This window comes from Staurois parvus, unplaced genomic scaffold (genome assembly GCF_062004578.1).
Source record: "Staurois parvus isolate SC_StPar_1 unplaced genomic scaffold, SC_StPar_1.0 ptg001805l, whole genome shotgun sequence".
In the NCBI taxonomy this organism is placed as follows: Eukaryota; Metazoa; Chordata; class Amphibia; order Anura; family Ranidae; genus Staurois; species Staurois parvus.
This window is the reverse complement of record NW_028319601.1, coordinates 2,773,961-2,791,039: the sequence shown is the minus strand read 5'-3', so window position 1 is coordinate 2,791,039 and position 17,079 is coordinate 2,773,961. Positions and strand designations below refer to the sequence as shown.

At 41.7% G+C, this 17,079-nt stretch overlaps 1 protein-coding gene across 6 annotated transcripts in view; it reads right to left on the bottom strand.

Moving 5' to 3' along the window:
* The window catches only part of CSNK1G1 (casein kinase 1 gamma 1), a 141,066-nt gene that overhangs the window by 51,553 nt on the left and 72,434 nt on the right, over window positions 1–17,079 (bottom strand). For all 6 annotated transcript variants that reach the window (XM_089663955.1, XM_089663957.1, XM_089663958.1 and 3 more), the window contains exons 3-6: window positions 11,908–11,948; window positions 9,593–9,662; window positions 9,334–9,485; window positions 8,176–8,410 (exon numbers count right to left, since the gene is read on the bottom strand). In XM_089663955.1, coding sequence (XP_089520081.1) covers window positions 8,176–8,410; window positions 9,334–9,485; window positions 9,593–9,662; window positions 11,908–11,948 — 498 coding nt within the window. The remainder of the gene's footprint in view (window positions 1–8,175; window positions 8,411–9,333; window positions 9,486–9,592; window positions 9,663–11,907; window positions 11,949–17,079) is intronic.

Below are 17,079 nucleotides of genomic sequence, written 5' to 3'. Positions count from 1 at the left end.
GGGGAGACTCTCAAAGTTCAGCTGACATGTTTCGAAGGGAGATCCCTTCTTCCTCAGAGCTAACAAAACCATGAGTGCGCTCTTCTATATAATCATGGAACTAAGAATAAGCCCTCCCAAATGGGCTGGGCAGTCCCAAAAAGGAAGGTGGGGCATAGGTGTCAGAAAAACATGCTAAACAAGGTAAAATAATATGGAACAATTTAACAACATTATAAAAATATTAAATGCGTGTATAAATGCCATCAGTACGCAAACAAATGATGTGACTGAGTAATACTGATAATAGCATTAATCGTCATAGTGATCAAAGGCTTTTAGGGTCCTGTAGTAATTTTACTTTTAAAACTTGTGTACCTTAACCACATGCCGCCCAGCCACTGTAGAAATACGTTGGCAGGGCGGCACGGCTGGGCAAAACCACGGTTTAAAGTGTGTGTTTGCAATACAGGTAGGGGGCGCGCGCGAGGCGTGCCACCGCCCTACCTGTCCCGCCGATCACGGCCGCGGATGTCAGTCGCTGGGTCACAGCCGGTCGTTACCGTTAGCGCCAATCACTGACAGAGAGCAGGGCTGCAGTAGCTCTGCTGTCAGTTTCCCTGTCAGCTCCTGACATGCTGAGCATGTCTCTCTCCCGATCAGCTGTCCCGTGCAGTACACACCCCCGCCCCCTAGTAAAACACTCCCCTCACACAGTTAACCCTTTCAATAAAAAAGTTAACCACTTCCTCCCCAGTGCCATTAGTACAGTGTCAGTGTTTTTTTTTTTTTTTTTGCACTGATCACTGTATTGGTGTCACTGAGGATGTCAGTGACCCCAAGTCAGTTCCCCCCCCAGTGTCAGAATGTCCGCCGCAGTCCCGCCATAAGTCGCTGATCGCCGCCATTATTAGTATAAAAAAAAATTAAAAATCCCAGTATCTTTAACGCCATTTGTAAACGCTATAACTTTCACGTATACAAATTAATTTACACGTATTGGGTTTTTTTTTTAGCAAAGACATGTCACAGAATACATTTTGGCCGAAATTTATGACTAAATTTGATTTTTAATTTTTTTTACTGGACATGTTTTATATCAAAAAGTCCAAAATATTGTTTTTTTTTTCTCAAAATTGTCAGGCTTTTTTTTTTTATAGCGCAAAAAATAAAAACCACACAGGTAATCAAATACCACCGAAAGAAAGCTCTATTTGTGTGAAAAAAAGGACATAAATTTCATTTATGTACCATATTGCATGACCGCACAATTGTCCATTAAACTAGCGCAGCGCTGTATAGCAAAAAAAGGCGTAAATTGCAGTATCTATACCATAGTTTGTAGACGCTATAACTTTCACACAAAGCAATCAATATACACTTATTGGGATTTTTTTTTTACAAAAAACATGTAGCAGAATACATTTTGACCTAAATTTATAACTAACTGAGTTTACTATATATTTTTTATAGCTGAAAGTAAAAAAAATTGTTTTTCTTCAAAATCTTTGGTCTTTTTTTGTTTATAGCGTGAAAAATAAAAAGCACACAGGTGATCAAATACCACCGAAAGAAAGCTCTATTTGTGTGAAAAAAAGGCCGTAAATTTTGTTTGGGTTCAGCATTCCATGACCACGCAATTATCAGTTGAATTAGTGCAGCGCCGAGTAGCAAAAAAAGAGGCCTGGTCATTAAGAGGGGTAAATCCTCAGGAGGGCAAGTGGTTAACAACATGTGTATTTGTTCCAAAAACGTCCAGGACCTGCTTGCTGCACACAGAGGTAGGTTGGATAGGAGTAAGATACATTTCCATATTATGTTTTAATGAGCTGGGCAATAGTACACCAGATCAGCAGTAAAGGAGGAAAAAAACAGAAACACAGAGGTGGCTACACATGCCAGTGGAACGCACGCCAGTGTGTTCGACTCCAAGAGCGTCTGCGCAGTGGGTACAAGGCCCTATCGGAACTACCTGTGGAGCGCACGTCCATTAGCGATCCGATAGGCAGCCGCACCTGCGCAGTGCTCTCCAGTCAGCCATCTGAACAGCCTATGGAGCACATGCTCACGATGGATTGGAAGGGCAGTTGTGTAGTGTGTACCAGCCGTGACTTCTGGTTCACGAGGAGATCACTTCCGGTGGGAGGGAGATGACGCTGTTAACCAAGCCTCCATCTCATACTAGAGATGGAGAGATAGGGGACACAGCGCTGGCCTCACAGAGAATGGGAACAATCAGGAGATCTAAGAAACCCGTAGTGGCAGCATACTAGAGATGAAAAGATAGGGGACACAGCGTCGGCCTCGCAGTGAATGGGAACAAATCAGGGGATATAAAAAGTAGTGGCAGCAACACTAACAAAAGACATAGCAGGAAAAACAATAGATTCAGGTAGTATGATGGAATGATAACAAAAAAAAAAAAAAATAATATATGAAAATTAAAAAATAATAATAATTATATATTTCTTTTATTTTCACCTGGTGATCCAGTTGGTAAATGTTTCTCAAAAGAAAAGGCTGTTCTGAACAAGGTTTCTGGACCACAATATGTAAAGATCATATTTTATTGTAAATCCTAATCTCAATAATTTGCTGTTCTATTGACTTCTCTGTCCCGTGGAACAGACACACACAGACACACCTATATGACACAGCAGTTGTTCAGGACAGGTTTACATCAGGTACAAGAGGTCAGGATATAATCTTGTTGGCAACTGATGACCTGTGTGGTTTAGAAACCAAAAGACTCAATAAGCCTGAAATCCACATCTGAACTGGTCCGAACTGCTCAGAAATCGGACATGACTCTTTCAATCCGCACTGCCAGTGCACCAGACATATGTGAACAGGCACCATAGAAAGCAATGTTATTTCACATGTCATGCGGATTGGATGCGGATCAAACCACATCCAATCCGCATATATGTGAACTGGCACTGAGCTAGCTGTGCAACAAAAGCAAAGCCATGTTCTCAAAGAAGAAGGAAAAAAAAAAAAAAGAAGAAGAAGAAGAAGAAGACGACTTCTTAGTTTTGTTCGGACAGCCTTAACATTTTAGTTTTGATTTGTGGAAGATATCCACTAGAGGGAGCATTTACCAACACAGACAGCAGAATCTGCGACAAACCCCTTTCGTTTTCAGAGCTGCTGCCTGTACTGATGTGCAAAGTACTATTTGTTCTCATATGAGCCAATATACGCCACAAACTACAGAGAGCCCACCCTGAAGAAATTTACATTCTAATGTGCATGTGTTAAAAGTGTAAAACAGAGACACCATTAACAACATTGAATGAGCAGAGTGAATGAATAAAAGCCATCAAAAAACAAAAACACAAATTCCATGAATAGAACATCCTTAAGATTTAAACTCCAGCTCAAGGTGCTGCAAAGTCACATCACTAACCATCAAGTCTGGTGAAGGATTTCCCTATATGCCTATACATGCACTTTTTGCATAAAAACATCTGACAGTAACTAGGCAGTAAACCATCTTTGTTCTTCCCTTGCTCAGTTCATATTTTTACTGATCTAGTCTAGAGGTAGGGAACGGTTCCACAAATTTGTGATAGGTAAACAAAAAAAAGGGTTTCTAGCACGTATTAAAATGTTTCAAATCGTCTATCATCACTTCCTAAATTAACCTACCAGACACACTTTGTTTAGTGCTTGTTAATACTAGATGCACTATAAATATAGCTTGGGTGCTGGTCAGTGACAGTTTATATTGGCCGGTGCGGGATGACGTCACTCCAACACACATGATGTAGCCAAGCTTTCCATGTGCAACTCCGGTTACATGCTGGGGAAGACAACCAGTAGACAGGTAGGTGTATTTTATTGCATAGAGACACTGCTCGTCTCTTCTGCAAAAAAACTGTGCCTGCCTGCTCACGGTTTGTGACAGTGAAACTTCAGTTCTGCTTTAAGTGTACGGGGCAGGGTTTGCTTTGTTTTGGCAAGAAGTGGGGGGTAGGTGGGGTATGATGCACTGTTTTGGTGCATTGCATCATTTTACATTTAAACTTTAATGGAATGCAACCTTTGTGTACTCTACTTCAAGGCTCCACACTGCAGAGTGTTGTACTTTGGTGACCTCCAGTGCCATTCGATGTGCTGCGGAAAAAACGCACCATGTCTGCAGTTTTCCACACCTAACATTTCACACCAGCATTGTGCTGTGAATGGGGCATAAAGAAAACAATTGTTTCTAGGTGCTTTGGCGGTGACTTGCATTTATCAAGTGCAGAAAAGCCCCAGTTGCTACACATAGTGAAAAACCCCTTAATGTGTTTGCTTAAAATCTTATTAAAAATAAGGGGGCAGTCATGTTCAATAGTGCAGATTATTACAAAGCAGAAGGTTTTTGAGATTTGTTAGGAAGTATTTCATGGAGTTCTAATGATACCAGTTACTGTATAGACGTTCTACATAAAATGGTACAGAAAGGTTTGACTGCTGTAAGATTTGGACACAATTTGTGGTACAGATAAGTATATTTAAAGTTAAATCTTTTTCTTGTTAATTGCACAGAGCAGCCCCAATCCTTCTCTTCTCAGGCCACCTAACAGCAATCTTGGCTCCTCATCTTATTGGTGTCCATTCGCTGCTGAGCTGTGTGTCTATGGAGCCGTAGACAGACACAGCGGAACTTAGCGCCCTCCCTTTCCTGCTCAATGCATTTGATTGACAGCAGCAGGGCCAATGGCTCGAGTCCTTGTGTGAAGGGAATGATAGGGGAGAAGAGAGGGAGCCGTGCACAACGCTTGATCGCCTTCACACAGAGAAATATAAGAGATTTACCTTAATGCAAGAAACGCATTAAAAAAGTAAAAAAAAAAAAAAAAAAAAAAAAAACTTTGTAGCTTTAGTATTACTTTAATTTATTGCATAACACCACAAGTATGGAGTTTCTAGTATCCATGTTTGGGTGCTTTACTTACTTACAGCATATGGCAGTGTTAACCATTATTATTCTTGTAATTACTACTTGATTGCAGGGTTGCATATATTTCTTTTGTATAATCTACTGTATGTTGCCACACACCCCCATTCATATTCTCACATCATTGTACTAATCCTTCAAAGTGGCAGACTGTCTCCCTGACAAAATAATGATGTGTAAGATTCAAGAGAAGTTAGCCACAGTTTGACTTTCTATGCCAAAGTCATTATTTGTGTTTAATCACCCAGGTTTCAAGGAATCCAAAGAACTCTGGCAGAAAACAGGTACATTTACAGTTTCCTGCAGATACCTATTATACATTGCTGGTCATGACTCCTAAGACTGGGCATATGCAGGAAACAGAATATTCAGTTTTCAATTATTTTAATTGTGTAGGCTTTACAAATACAAAAGTGCTCTATTCAGTGCATCCAGAAATTATTCACAGCGCTTAACGTTTGCCACATTTTATGTTCCAGCCTTCTTCCAAAATGGATTAAATACATTTTTTTCTTCAACATTCTACAAACAATACCCCATAATTACAACATAAAAGCAGTTAGTTTTGAAATTATTAAAAAAAAAAAAACCCACACGTAAGTATTCACAGCCTTTGCTCAATACTTTGTTGAAGCACCTTTAGCACCAATTACAGCCTCAAGTCCTTTTCAGTATGATGCTACAAGCTTGGCACACCTATTTTTGGGCAATTTCTCTCAAGCTCCATCAGGTTGGATGGGGAGCGTCGGTGCACAGCCATTTTCAGATCTCTCCAGAGACGTTCAAATCGGGTTCAAGTCTGGGCTCTTGCTGGGCCACTTCAGAACATTCACAGAGTTGGCCCGTAGCCACTCCTTTGTTATGTCGGCTGTGCGCTTAGGGTCGTAGTCCTGTTGAAAGATGAACCATCACCCCAGTCTAAGGTCCAGAGCGCTCTGGAACAGGTTTTCATCAAGGCTGTCTCTGTACATTGCTGCATTCATCTTTCCTTCGATCTTGTCTAGTCTCTCAGTTACTGCCACTGAAAAACATCTCCCCAGCAGGATGCTGCCATCACCATGCTTCACTGTCGGGATGGTATTGGACAGGTGGAGAGAGGTGCCTGGTTTCCTCCAGACATGACGCTTGGCATTCAGGCCAAAGAGTTCAATCTTTGTTTCATCAGACCAGAAAGATTTGTTTTGCATGGTCCAAGAGTCCCCTCAGGTACCTTTTGGCAAACTCCAGACGGGCTGCCATTTGCCTTTTACTGAGGAGTGGGTTCCAGCTGGCCACTCTACCATACAGGTCTAATTGGTGGAGTGCAGCAGAGATGGCTGTTCTTCTGGAAGGTTCTCCTCTTTCCACAGAGAAACACTGGAGCTCTTTCAGAGTGACCATCGGGTGCTTGGTTACCTCCCAGGCTAAGGCCCTTCTACCTCCTTCGCTCATTTTGGCTGGGTGGCCCGCTCTAGTAAGATTCCTGGTGGTTCCAAACTTCTTCCATTTACGGATGATGAAGGCCACTGTGCTCATTGGGTCCTTCAATGTTGCAGAAATTTTTCTGTACCCTTCTCCAGATCTGTGCCTTGATACAATCCCGTCTCGGAGGTCTACGGACAATTCCTTGGACTTCATGGCTTGGTTTGTGCTCTGACATGCACTGTTAACTGTGGGACCTTATATAGATAGGTTTATGCTTTTCCTAATCATGTCCAATCAACTGAATTTCCCACAGGTGGACTCCAATCAAGTTGTGGAAACATCTCAAGGATGATCAGTGGGAACAGGATGCAGCAGAGCTCAATTTTGAGTGTCATGGCAAAGGCTGTGAATTACTTATGACCATGTGTTTTGTTTTTTTTTCGTTTTATTTTTAATAAATTGCAAAGATTTCAAAACAAACTTCTTTCATGTTGTCATTATGGGGTATTATTTGTAGAATGTTGAGGAAAAGAAATGAATTTAATCCATTTTGGAATAAGGCTGTAACATAACAAAATGTGGCAAAAGTTAAGCACTGTGAATACTTTCTGGATGCACTGTAAAATTATGTCACAATTATTTCCTTAACCCCTTTGCGCCGGCGCCTCCAGGTCCTTTAAGAGTTTCAGAAGCCGGGAGGTAGGTGGGGTTTTAGGGTCATGTGACCGCTGTGATTTGCTGTCATGGCAGTCACATGATCGGAAAAAGTCCCGATCGCAAGGGGAGATCGGGACCTTTTCGTGAGTCACGGACATATGTGCTGGGAGTGCACACTCTCACATATGTATTTTCTAATGGCATGCAAATATGCGTGCGCTCGGTGTCTAGGGGTTAAAGTCAATTTTTTCCTCAATGGCATCATCTCTGCTCCTCCTTACAAATTTTTGTCTATTTGTGGGTAGTACTGTAGCCAGGCAGCAGCAGAGCACCCCTTGTGCAGTGAGCGCGTCTGAGTTGCGCACTGATGTAATAATTGCCCCCCGTACTATAACCGTGCATTACTAAACAAAGGAAAGTGTCCCAATATTCTGCTTAGCTCCATTACTGTCCTTTTGCCTGGAAGAGCCAGCCATTGGGCACTCACCCCCAGAATCACAAAACTATTTTTGTAACGCACTGTGTGAATTGACGGCGCTATATAAGTACCTGAAATAAATAAATATGTACAGTGTCTTCTCTCTCATGTCACTGCGGACAAGCTAAAGAACTGGTGGGGCTTCTTCTTGACTGCAGAGTATTTATTTCACAAAAAAGGTGAACAACAAGAAGCTAAGCTTAACAGCCAGGCAACTATCATTTTCAGAGAAAAAAATAGTCAAACAGAAGCCACACAGTTTCTTTTATTACACAATCTAAAATGTTTCCCTGAGATTTCTGCACTTACAGCTATAAACAAAAGTAAATTATTTCACAAAAACAGACATAAAAAACAGAAAAGAAAAGCATGCCATTACTTGCAGCTCCAGTCTAACCATGAAGTCGTTTGCAGCAATATTTTAGTAACTTTTTTTATAGTTATTAAAGGCAAATTTAAACAGCAATGCACAGAGTATCAGCAAGAAAATAGGTATAAACACATTCAATTAAAAAAATAAATAAAACAATTTTCGGAAGAAAAATCCCACAGGATCTTACTTGTCAAATGAGAACACAAAGGATTAATGACAGACTTCCGTCCAGCACTAGATTTACATCATGGGAGGGGAGGGAAAGAGAAAAAGAAAGAAGGAGAGAGAAGAAAGAAATAAAAGAAAGAACTCATGTAAAAGAAAAAAGGAACAAACCTTTTCCCAGGTGAGTGTTTATGGACATGTATCTGGCTGTTCCAGTCAGGCTCTTGTGTTCCCGATAAGGTATGTGCTTTTTGGTTTCTGGGTCTATGTACTCCTTGGCCAGTCCAAAGTCAATGATGTGGATAATATGCTCCTTCTTATTCCCTTGACGACCAATTAGAAAGTTCTCTGGTTTTACATCTCTGTAAATGAGGTTCTTGGAGTGAACATATTCCATCCTTGTTATCTAGAGATATGAAAATATTCTGTCAAAAGGGATTCCTATTAGTCAGTGAAACCCTTCAGTGTTAAAGGTAGCATACAACTTTCATGTGATTGTGACCACATTTAAACCAAAGAGTGAACCTGAAAGTCAACTTGTGACTCACACATAGACCAAAGAAAATAAACCTGAAAATCCATTGTTTTTAGAATGCAAATGGAATGAACATAACTCTCCTACATTGATAATGTTGACTGTCTGGGTGATGCAAGCCTCATCCTACTACATACATAAAAACCTCACTGATGTATGCCCAATATTACCACAATATATAAAACATTCATCAACAAGGTTTTGCTCTTTTAGGACATACATATGAATTTTTTAGGCTCCATGCACACTAGCGTTTTTTTAAGCTCAAAAAATGCTGGATAAAAAAACGATGGTAATAGCTTGTTTTAGTAGCGTTTAAGAGTGTTAGCGTTTTTACAGTACATATAGAGGTAAAAAAACAAAAAGCTAGAAAAAAAAAAAAAAAAAAAGCTGCTAGGAGGCTGTTTTTTTCTGCTCCTAGACACAGAAGCTCAAAAAATGCTATTAGCATAAGTAGAGTGCATGGATACATAGGATAACACTATTTATCTTCTAGGAGCAGAAAAAAAAATATATGCTGATAATAGCTTCTAGGAGCTTAAAAAAAAAATGCCAGTGTGCATGGAGACTTATGGAAAAAGTACTATGACAGATGGTGCCAACTGTACCTTATGTAAGTGAAGGGAAGATCACAATTTTGTTAAGAAAAAAAATAAAATATTCAGAGATCAACATAATTTAGCCTGAATAAAAAAAAAAAAAAAAAAAAAAAAAAAAACACACATCTTAGATTTTTAATAAATTGTTAATAAAACCTTTTTATAAAAGAAAAAGATAAAAAAAAAAATTCTCACCAGTTGAATGGCTATCATTAGCACAGTCTTTAAAGTGAATGTCCGATCACAAAGGTCAAACAAGTCCTCTAAACTTGGACCTAGGAGCTCGAGTACCATGGCATTGTACTTTCCACATGGGCCAAAGTAGAAGACCTGAGGAAGGCCATCCGCTGTAATAACACAATGTAGTAATAATAAGACATCAGAATCGTAAACTGCTATAATCTTCTAGTGCATCTTCACCTACATGTGGAAATATGCAAATTTAATCTTATACCTGTACTTCCAAGTTGCTTGTAAAATCGATATTCCAGATGAAGTTGGGGTGCACGAGATTTGATTGGTTCCTGAAAAAAAATTTATTAGACAACTTACAACCTTTATTTTAAGTATTCATTAAATACAGATTTTATGGTTTATTTTTTTATTACCGTATTTTTTGCTCCATAAGACGCACTTTTTTCCCCCCAAAAAAGGAGGGGAAAATGCCAGTGCGTCTTATGGAGAGAATATGGAGCGGCCGGTCCGGTATTTCCGCCGCCGACACCATGTCAGAATACCGGACCGGCCACTCAGCTCTTCTCTGCAGCAGGACCTTACCTGTTCCTCGGTCCAGCGCTGTGAAGTCTTCCCGCGCCGGCAGCATTAGTGTGGGAACCTGGTTGTGACAGCCGGGTGCCCACTGCGCATAAAGCGCTGCGCTTTGCGAATGGCCCGGCGTCTTCTGGGACCTGTCATGGGTCCCAGAAGATGCCGGGCCATTCTCAAAGCGCAGCACTACTAGCGCATGTGCAGTGGGCACCCGGCTGTCACAGCCGGGTGCCCAAACTAAAGGGAGGACAACTCTGCGGAAGTGGGAGCGGGTACCTGTCAAATTCAGGTACCCGCTCCCCCTCCCTCCCTAAAGGTCCGCAGTCTCTGGTCATCCCCTGTGCTGTGTCCACAGTCTCTGGTCATCCCCTCTGCTGTGTCCGCAGTCTCTGGTCATCCCCTGTACTGTGTCCGCAGTCTCTGGTCATCCCCTGTACTGTGTCTGCAGTCTCTGGTCATCCCCTGTCCTGTGTCCGCAGTCTCTGGTCATCCCCTGTCCTGTGTCTGCAGTCCATTGGTTCAGAATATTTTTTTTCTTGGTTTTTCTCCTCTAAAACCTAGGTGCGTCTTATGGTCAGGTGCGTCTTATGGAGCGAAAAATACAGTACCCCTTTCTTTTTTTAATAACTTTTTTTCAACAAAGAAATCACACCTGTGCAGTGCTTAAAGACAGAGGGCACAAACTAGAGTAAAACAAAAGACAGAGGGCACAAACTAGAGTAAAACAAAATGAAGGAAGTTGTCAACTATCCTAAACAATCAATAAGAATTTTCCACTTCATCCAAAGAGATCTAGTATTTACTAGACGGTAGCAAACATGGTACTGTTATATTTTTTGTTTTATTATGGAAGGTAAAAAAAAGGTATTTTGGAAAAGTGATAAGACCAGTTTTCTGTACACCCTCTTTATTGGTATACCAGACAACCTTTGTATATGGTCACTGGTAAGAGAGCAGGCTGAAAGGAGTTTGGAGTCATTTAGTTATGATTCGCTGAATGATAAGCTAATCCTCTAACATCTAGCTGTTACTAAAGCTTGCCTTACACTGTATGAATGTCATCCAGTTACTATTGAATTAGGCAACATTCAGTGGGTGGCCCCGTAATTCCCTGCCACCAGACATCCTTCAACTGAAAAAAAATCGAAGAAGCGATTGGAAAACTGTTGTGCGAGCATCAGCTTCTCCAACTACATGCAGCCACTGCTCTGGTATTTTGACAGCTGACTGCTACAGCGGCCGCTACAGAAGATTGCTACAGTGGAAGATTTGTCCATCCATTCTGTATTGGCTAGCCGACAAGCTGAAAAAAAATTATATATGCATATGGCTAGCCTAGAAACAAACCTGCTAGCACTATCATGATAACTGCGAACAGTACAGAGGCACACAAGGCAGAAGTAGATCTAAAAAAAAAATGACTCTGTGTGCTATCATTACAGAGATCACGTCAAGAGAAATCAGGTGATTCTGACCCCTGGCACTCTAAAGTGTCATGCTCAAAGTAAGTGAAACTAGCATAGAACAGAATAATTTGTTTCAAAGTTGCCCTCAACACATGATGGTATTTATATAAACTGCAAATATGCAGGTGACACTTTGTGCCATTTACAATGGTGGGCTAATATCTGTTTTTCAAGGTTTTATTTGCGAGCTGCCAGGCATCAGTAATAGCAGGATGCGGATTTTCCTCTTGTCATCAGGACTGTGAAAGCCATCAATCCCTCTATGCACTGTTGCATTTTTGGAACCTAGCACTATATTCTGTACATATATAAAAAATAAGTATAAAATAAAATCAAAAAGGCAAAATACACAAAATGTAACTCCATACTCATTTCCCGATTTTCAAGGAACCCAAGAACTCTGACATCTTGAACCCGGAAACGAGCTAGTTTATACACACAGCAGGAAAAAGGAAGCCAGCAAAAGTTGAGGTCAGGAAGCCATAGACAAAACGGTAATCCTGTAAGAAACCCAACATGGTTGATAGATACTCACCAGTTTAATAGCCACATATTCATTGGTGTAAAGATTCTTACCTGACAGAAATTAAAAAAACAAAAAAACAAATTGAAGATAATGCAAATAGTTACATCTGTAATATACTTTATGCATAGGCTGCATCTACAAAAGACAATTAAAACAGTCTGTTATATATTGAAAAGGATAAGTTCACTTTTCATAACATGTTACACTTATATTAGGGTGTAACATGTTATGAAATGACCGCCCCCTGCTCCCCAGTTTTGACAGCTAGCAGGAGATCTTCTCCCCCTGCTAGCTGTCAAAATTAAGAAAAAAAAAAAAACCACCTGGCCACGTCAGTCATTCAGAGTGTTCTGAGAATGAGAAACTGCAAGTCCCTTAGCGGCTGTCAGCTTCCAGTTCCTTAACCTCCCTAGCGGTATGATTATGTCAATATTTCTGTGCTCAAAGTGGTACTTTTTTCGCATGGAAATACGTAGTTTTTTTTTTTATTGTAGGCCTGTAATTCTTAGGAATAACTCACTGAAATCTGTCCGAGCAACAGTTTAGTAAACATCCCGGGTATGATAAAATTTGAAACACGAAATCATAAATTATAATATAATAATCATAAAAAATAATAAAATTTAATTCAATAATATAATCAAACCAAAAACACTGAAAATTGAAATATAGCGCCAGGTTCGCACAGTACTGAGCTTAGTCGCAAAATCGTTTTCTGTGTCTGATGACGAATTTCCCACGAATCATTATCACTCAATTCTGCAAGTGGTTCTAATTTACTATCGCTGTTCTCTAGCTGGTCTAAAACCGCTTTTGACAAAAAGGGACGCTTTTTGGACGCCATGGACTTTTCTCAGTTTCAAGGCAGAAAGAACAGTAAAAATACAGAGAGGGCACAGGACAAAATGTATGTGAAATGCTTTGAAACAGTAATGTTATACTATGTGATTTTAGTGTATTTTGTGAATGTCACTTTTTAAAATGTTTACATTTCCCACCGGTTCCAGCCCCTGTATGTCCCGATGCTCGCAGGGACTGGAACCCGGAAAACGGATGCCTGCATCGGCTAGAGGAGATGGCCCGGGACGCTGCAGGGGACACATCGCGGGAGCGCAGGACAAGGTAATTGAAACTGGGAATCCCTGAGCAATGCTGCAGGGTAATCCCGAGTGTAGCTTGGGGTTAAAGCTTTTGGCACTGATAATTAACCCTGAGCTACACTCGGGAATACCGCCAGGGAGGTTAATGAACTATCACTGCGCTGTGGTAGTTCATTGACTTTTCTTGTTGGTAAGTATCGGCTTTCCCATATGAAGTATGTGCAAGAAGATTGCAGGAGACCTACATGGCATCTGCAATCTACTGATTGCTGGTGCAATGGTTTACAGGCTCCTACAACTAAAATGAATAAATGCAAATTTTTTTTACCTGAAAAACAAAAAAAATTGCAATTATTAGTTCTTGTTGAAAGGTGAATGTGACAGACCACCTGGCACCCCTCCTGGGTGCTTCCGTCCGAGAACTGCTTTCTTGCCCACTTGGACACAGGACCAAGGTATTATAGCTGGGCATTGCACCCAAAAACTAGATAACACTAGCTTAGGTGCAACTGGAACTGTTTATTGAACAGAAAAACAGTTCTTTATACACTTCAAAAATAGTGGCAGCCCCCACATGAACAATACTACACGGATTACATAAGGTAAAAGCTGGCACCAGACTAATCACATCGTGTAGGAACCTCCAGGAAAACTAGCCAACAGACAGAAACAATAGGTGACTCAATTAACAATGGGAAGAGACACCATAAACACATAACCCCTTAATAAACAGATTACAGCAAGAGACCTAAGCATCAGGATGCTTTGAGCTGATTATATTACCATCTGCTTAAAGTCTAAATCTAGGAGGGGGATGGAAGCAGAAAATGGTTGTTTGGGCACAGATCTGTATCCTGGTCTGCCAGTTCTCATAGTCTGTGCGTTTCTGGGAGACATGGACTTGAATCCGAAGTAAAACTACTCCAAAGGTTCCCCCTCCCAGACACACACCTCCCAAAGAATAGAGCCCCCTGAGAAGCCAGGGCCCATGGTCAGTAAGCAAGAGGCTAGCCCAGCAATGGGCAAACTACGGCCCGGTGGACCTTTTAATCCGGCCCGCGGAGCGTGATACTGTCAGGATAGCTGTCAGGATGTGTGTAGGCGGGGCAGCGTGACGAACGTGAGGGGAGCTAGGCTCCTCTCACAGTCCGCCCTGAAGACCGGAACGGCGCGGGAACACGGCGAGAGGAACGCGCGGAGCAAAGGTAAGTAAATTGACACAGGGGGGACTTGGGGACTTAATATGGGGGATGAATTACTATATGGGGGATGAATTACTATATGGGGGATGAATTACTATGCTTACTATGGGGGAATATTACTATACTTACTATGGATGACACATACACATCATTCATCTACTCTTGGTCCGGCCCCCGGGTCCAATATATGAACCCATTGCGGCCCTCAACTCAAAAAGTTTGCCCACCCCTGGGCTAGCCTGTGGTCCCATCCAACAGCCCCTGTCCTGGTTGGGTCTGTCACAATGAACTTATCCTTAACTATCCTTAATTGTAGGCAATCACCTCTTTGGCCCCTTTCAGATGGGGCGGATCAGTCAACATGATCCACCTGCTCAGCGGAGGATCTTTCCGCTGATTCCCGCTAAGCAGGCAGATGACAGGACTCTATCTGCTGCGGCAGAGCAGACACAAACACTGCCCGCTGATCTCAATGGGACGGTCAGATGGAAACAGACCGCCTGCCCATTTCCACCTGACTGTCATCCGATTCAATCCGCTGCATGGATGGTGAACAGATCCCTATCCATCGGTTTTTGACGTACAGGATCGGATGCCAGCAGTACAGAAAAGTCTATCGATGGACCAATTGGGTCCCCAGGAAAGATGGACAGGTGGATCCCATCGGTCCGCTTGTGTGAATTAGCCATTAGCAGTAAGCTGATTTCTGTGTGCTGCAAATTAAGTATTTGCTAATGAGAGATTTAACCATTTGTTGAAAATTAGTTGCCAACATTACACAGGCGATGTTTATACATTTTTACTCATACATAGTAATATATTTAAAAGATTATTATAATTATTATTAATAATTAATAAATAAATCTCTCTCACATCTGTCCAATACATGCAGATTTCCATCAGCCCTGTCAGAGTTCTCCGGCTACAGAACAAATGTCCATGTCATATTATGCCCATAACATAAAGGGAAAGTGTTCTGGAGACCAGGAGAAAACTTATGCAGGGTTGACAACACTGCTTATGATTTCAGTGCAGTAGCTTTGCCAGCTCACTACAGGAAGAATAACTTAAAGTGATATTAAAAAAGGCAGATATTTTTTGTATAAAAGTAACAAACATGTCATACTTACCTGCTTTGTGCAGTGGTTTTGCACAAAGCAGCCCCAATCCTACTTTTGTGGGGTGCCCTGCCAGCGCTCCTGGCCCCTTCCTCCTGCCTAGTGTGCTTCCATGGCAAGTAGCTTGCTATGGGGGCACCCAAGCAGGCTCACTTCCAAGCCACTATTGTGTGTGTGTCCATTTACACACAGAGCGCTGTTCGACCTCACCACATACTCTCTCCTCATTGACTCACTCGCTATGATTAACAGTAACGACAGCCAAGGGAGCCAGGGAGAGATCTGGAGAGCCAAGGCACATTTGGGGGGGGGGGGGGGCGTTTGCTGCTGCACACAAAGTTTTTTACCTTCATGCATTGAAAAAAACCTGGAGCCTTTACAACCACGTAGCCTCCCTGACGGTATTCCCGAGTGTAGCTCGGGGTAAAGTTTCAGTACCAAAAGTGGTAACCCCCGAGCTACACTCGGACTTACCATGCAGCTCTGCTCCGGCATCTGCTCTTTACTTACCTTCTCCTGCACTCCCGCGATGTCCCTCCTGCAGTGTCCCCTGTAATGTACTCCGGCCGATGCCAGCATCTGTCATCAGGGTTCCGTCCCCTGCGAGCGTCGGGATGTACGGGGGACGGAACGGCGGGAAATTTGAAAATAACCAAAAGTGACATTCACTAAATATACTAAAATCACATAGTAAAATATTACTGTATCAAAGCATTTCACATACATTTTGTCCCGAGTGCTTTGTCCTGTGCCCTGCCTGCATTTTTACTGTTCTTATTGCCTGGAAACTGAGAAATGTCCAAGGTGTCTAAAAAGCGTCCCTTTAGGTCAAAAGTGGTTTTAGACCAGCTAGAGAACAGCGATAGTAAATCAGAACCACTTGCAGAATTGAGTAATAATGATTCGTGGGAAATTGGTCATCAGACACTGAAAACGATTTTGCGACTTTGCTCAGCGATGTGCGAACTTGGCGCTATATTTCAAATTTCAGTGTTTTTGGTTTGATATTATTGAATTAAATTTATTATTATTATATTATTTTTTTATGATTATTTATTAAATTATAATTTATGATTTCGTGTTTGAAGTGTTATCATATCCGGAATGTTTACTAGACTCTTGTTCGGACAGATTTCAGTGAGTTATTCATAAATTACATGTCTACAATAAAAAAACTACATATTTCCATGCAAAATAATGGTACCGCTTTTAGCACAAAAAATCTGAAATAATCAGACCGCCAGGGAGGTTAAAGTGATGTTAAACATGTTATACTTACCCGTTCAGGTTTTGCACAGAGGAGCCCCGATCCTCTTTTGGAGTCCTCCACTGGCGCTCCTGGCTCCAGCCCCCTTCTGAGTATTTCCCCTAGCAAGCTGCTTTCCAAGGGGGATACTCATGGGGGCTCGCTCCCAAGACTCCCCTGCCCATGTTTCATTGACAGTGGGACTTTGCCTTGTGCACCCCCCCTCTTTCCCAGCTCCCTTGTGATAAGATTTGATTGACAGCAGGGAGACAGCAGTGAGCGCTGCTGGATAGAAAATTGGACTCAGGTAAGTATAAAGGGGGAATCCTGCAGCACAGAAGGTTTTATACCTTGCTGCAGAGAATGCATTAAGATAAAAAAAAAAAAAAAATCCTTAAGGCTTTATAGCCACTTTAACCACCTCCCGCCAGCCATATAGTAATATGACGGACGCAAGGCGGTTCTCTCGTTCTGGGAGGACGTCATATGACGTCCTCCCATTCTGAGCGCGCTGC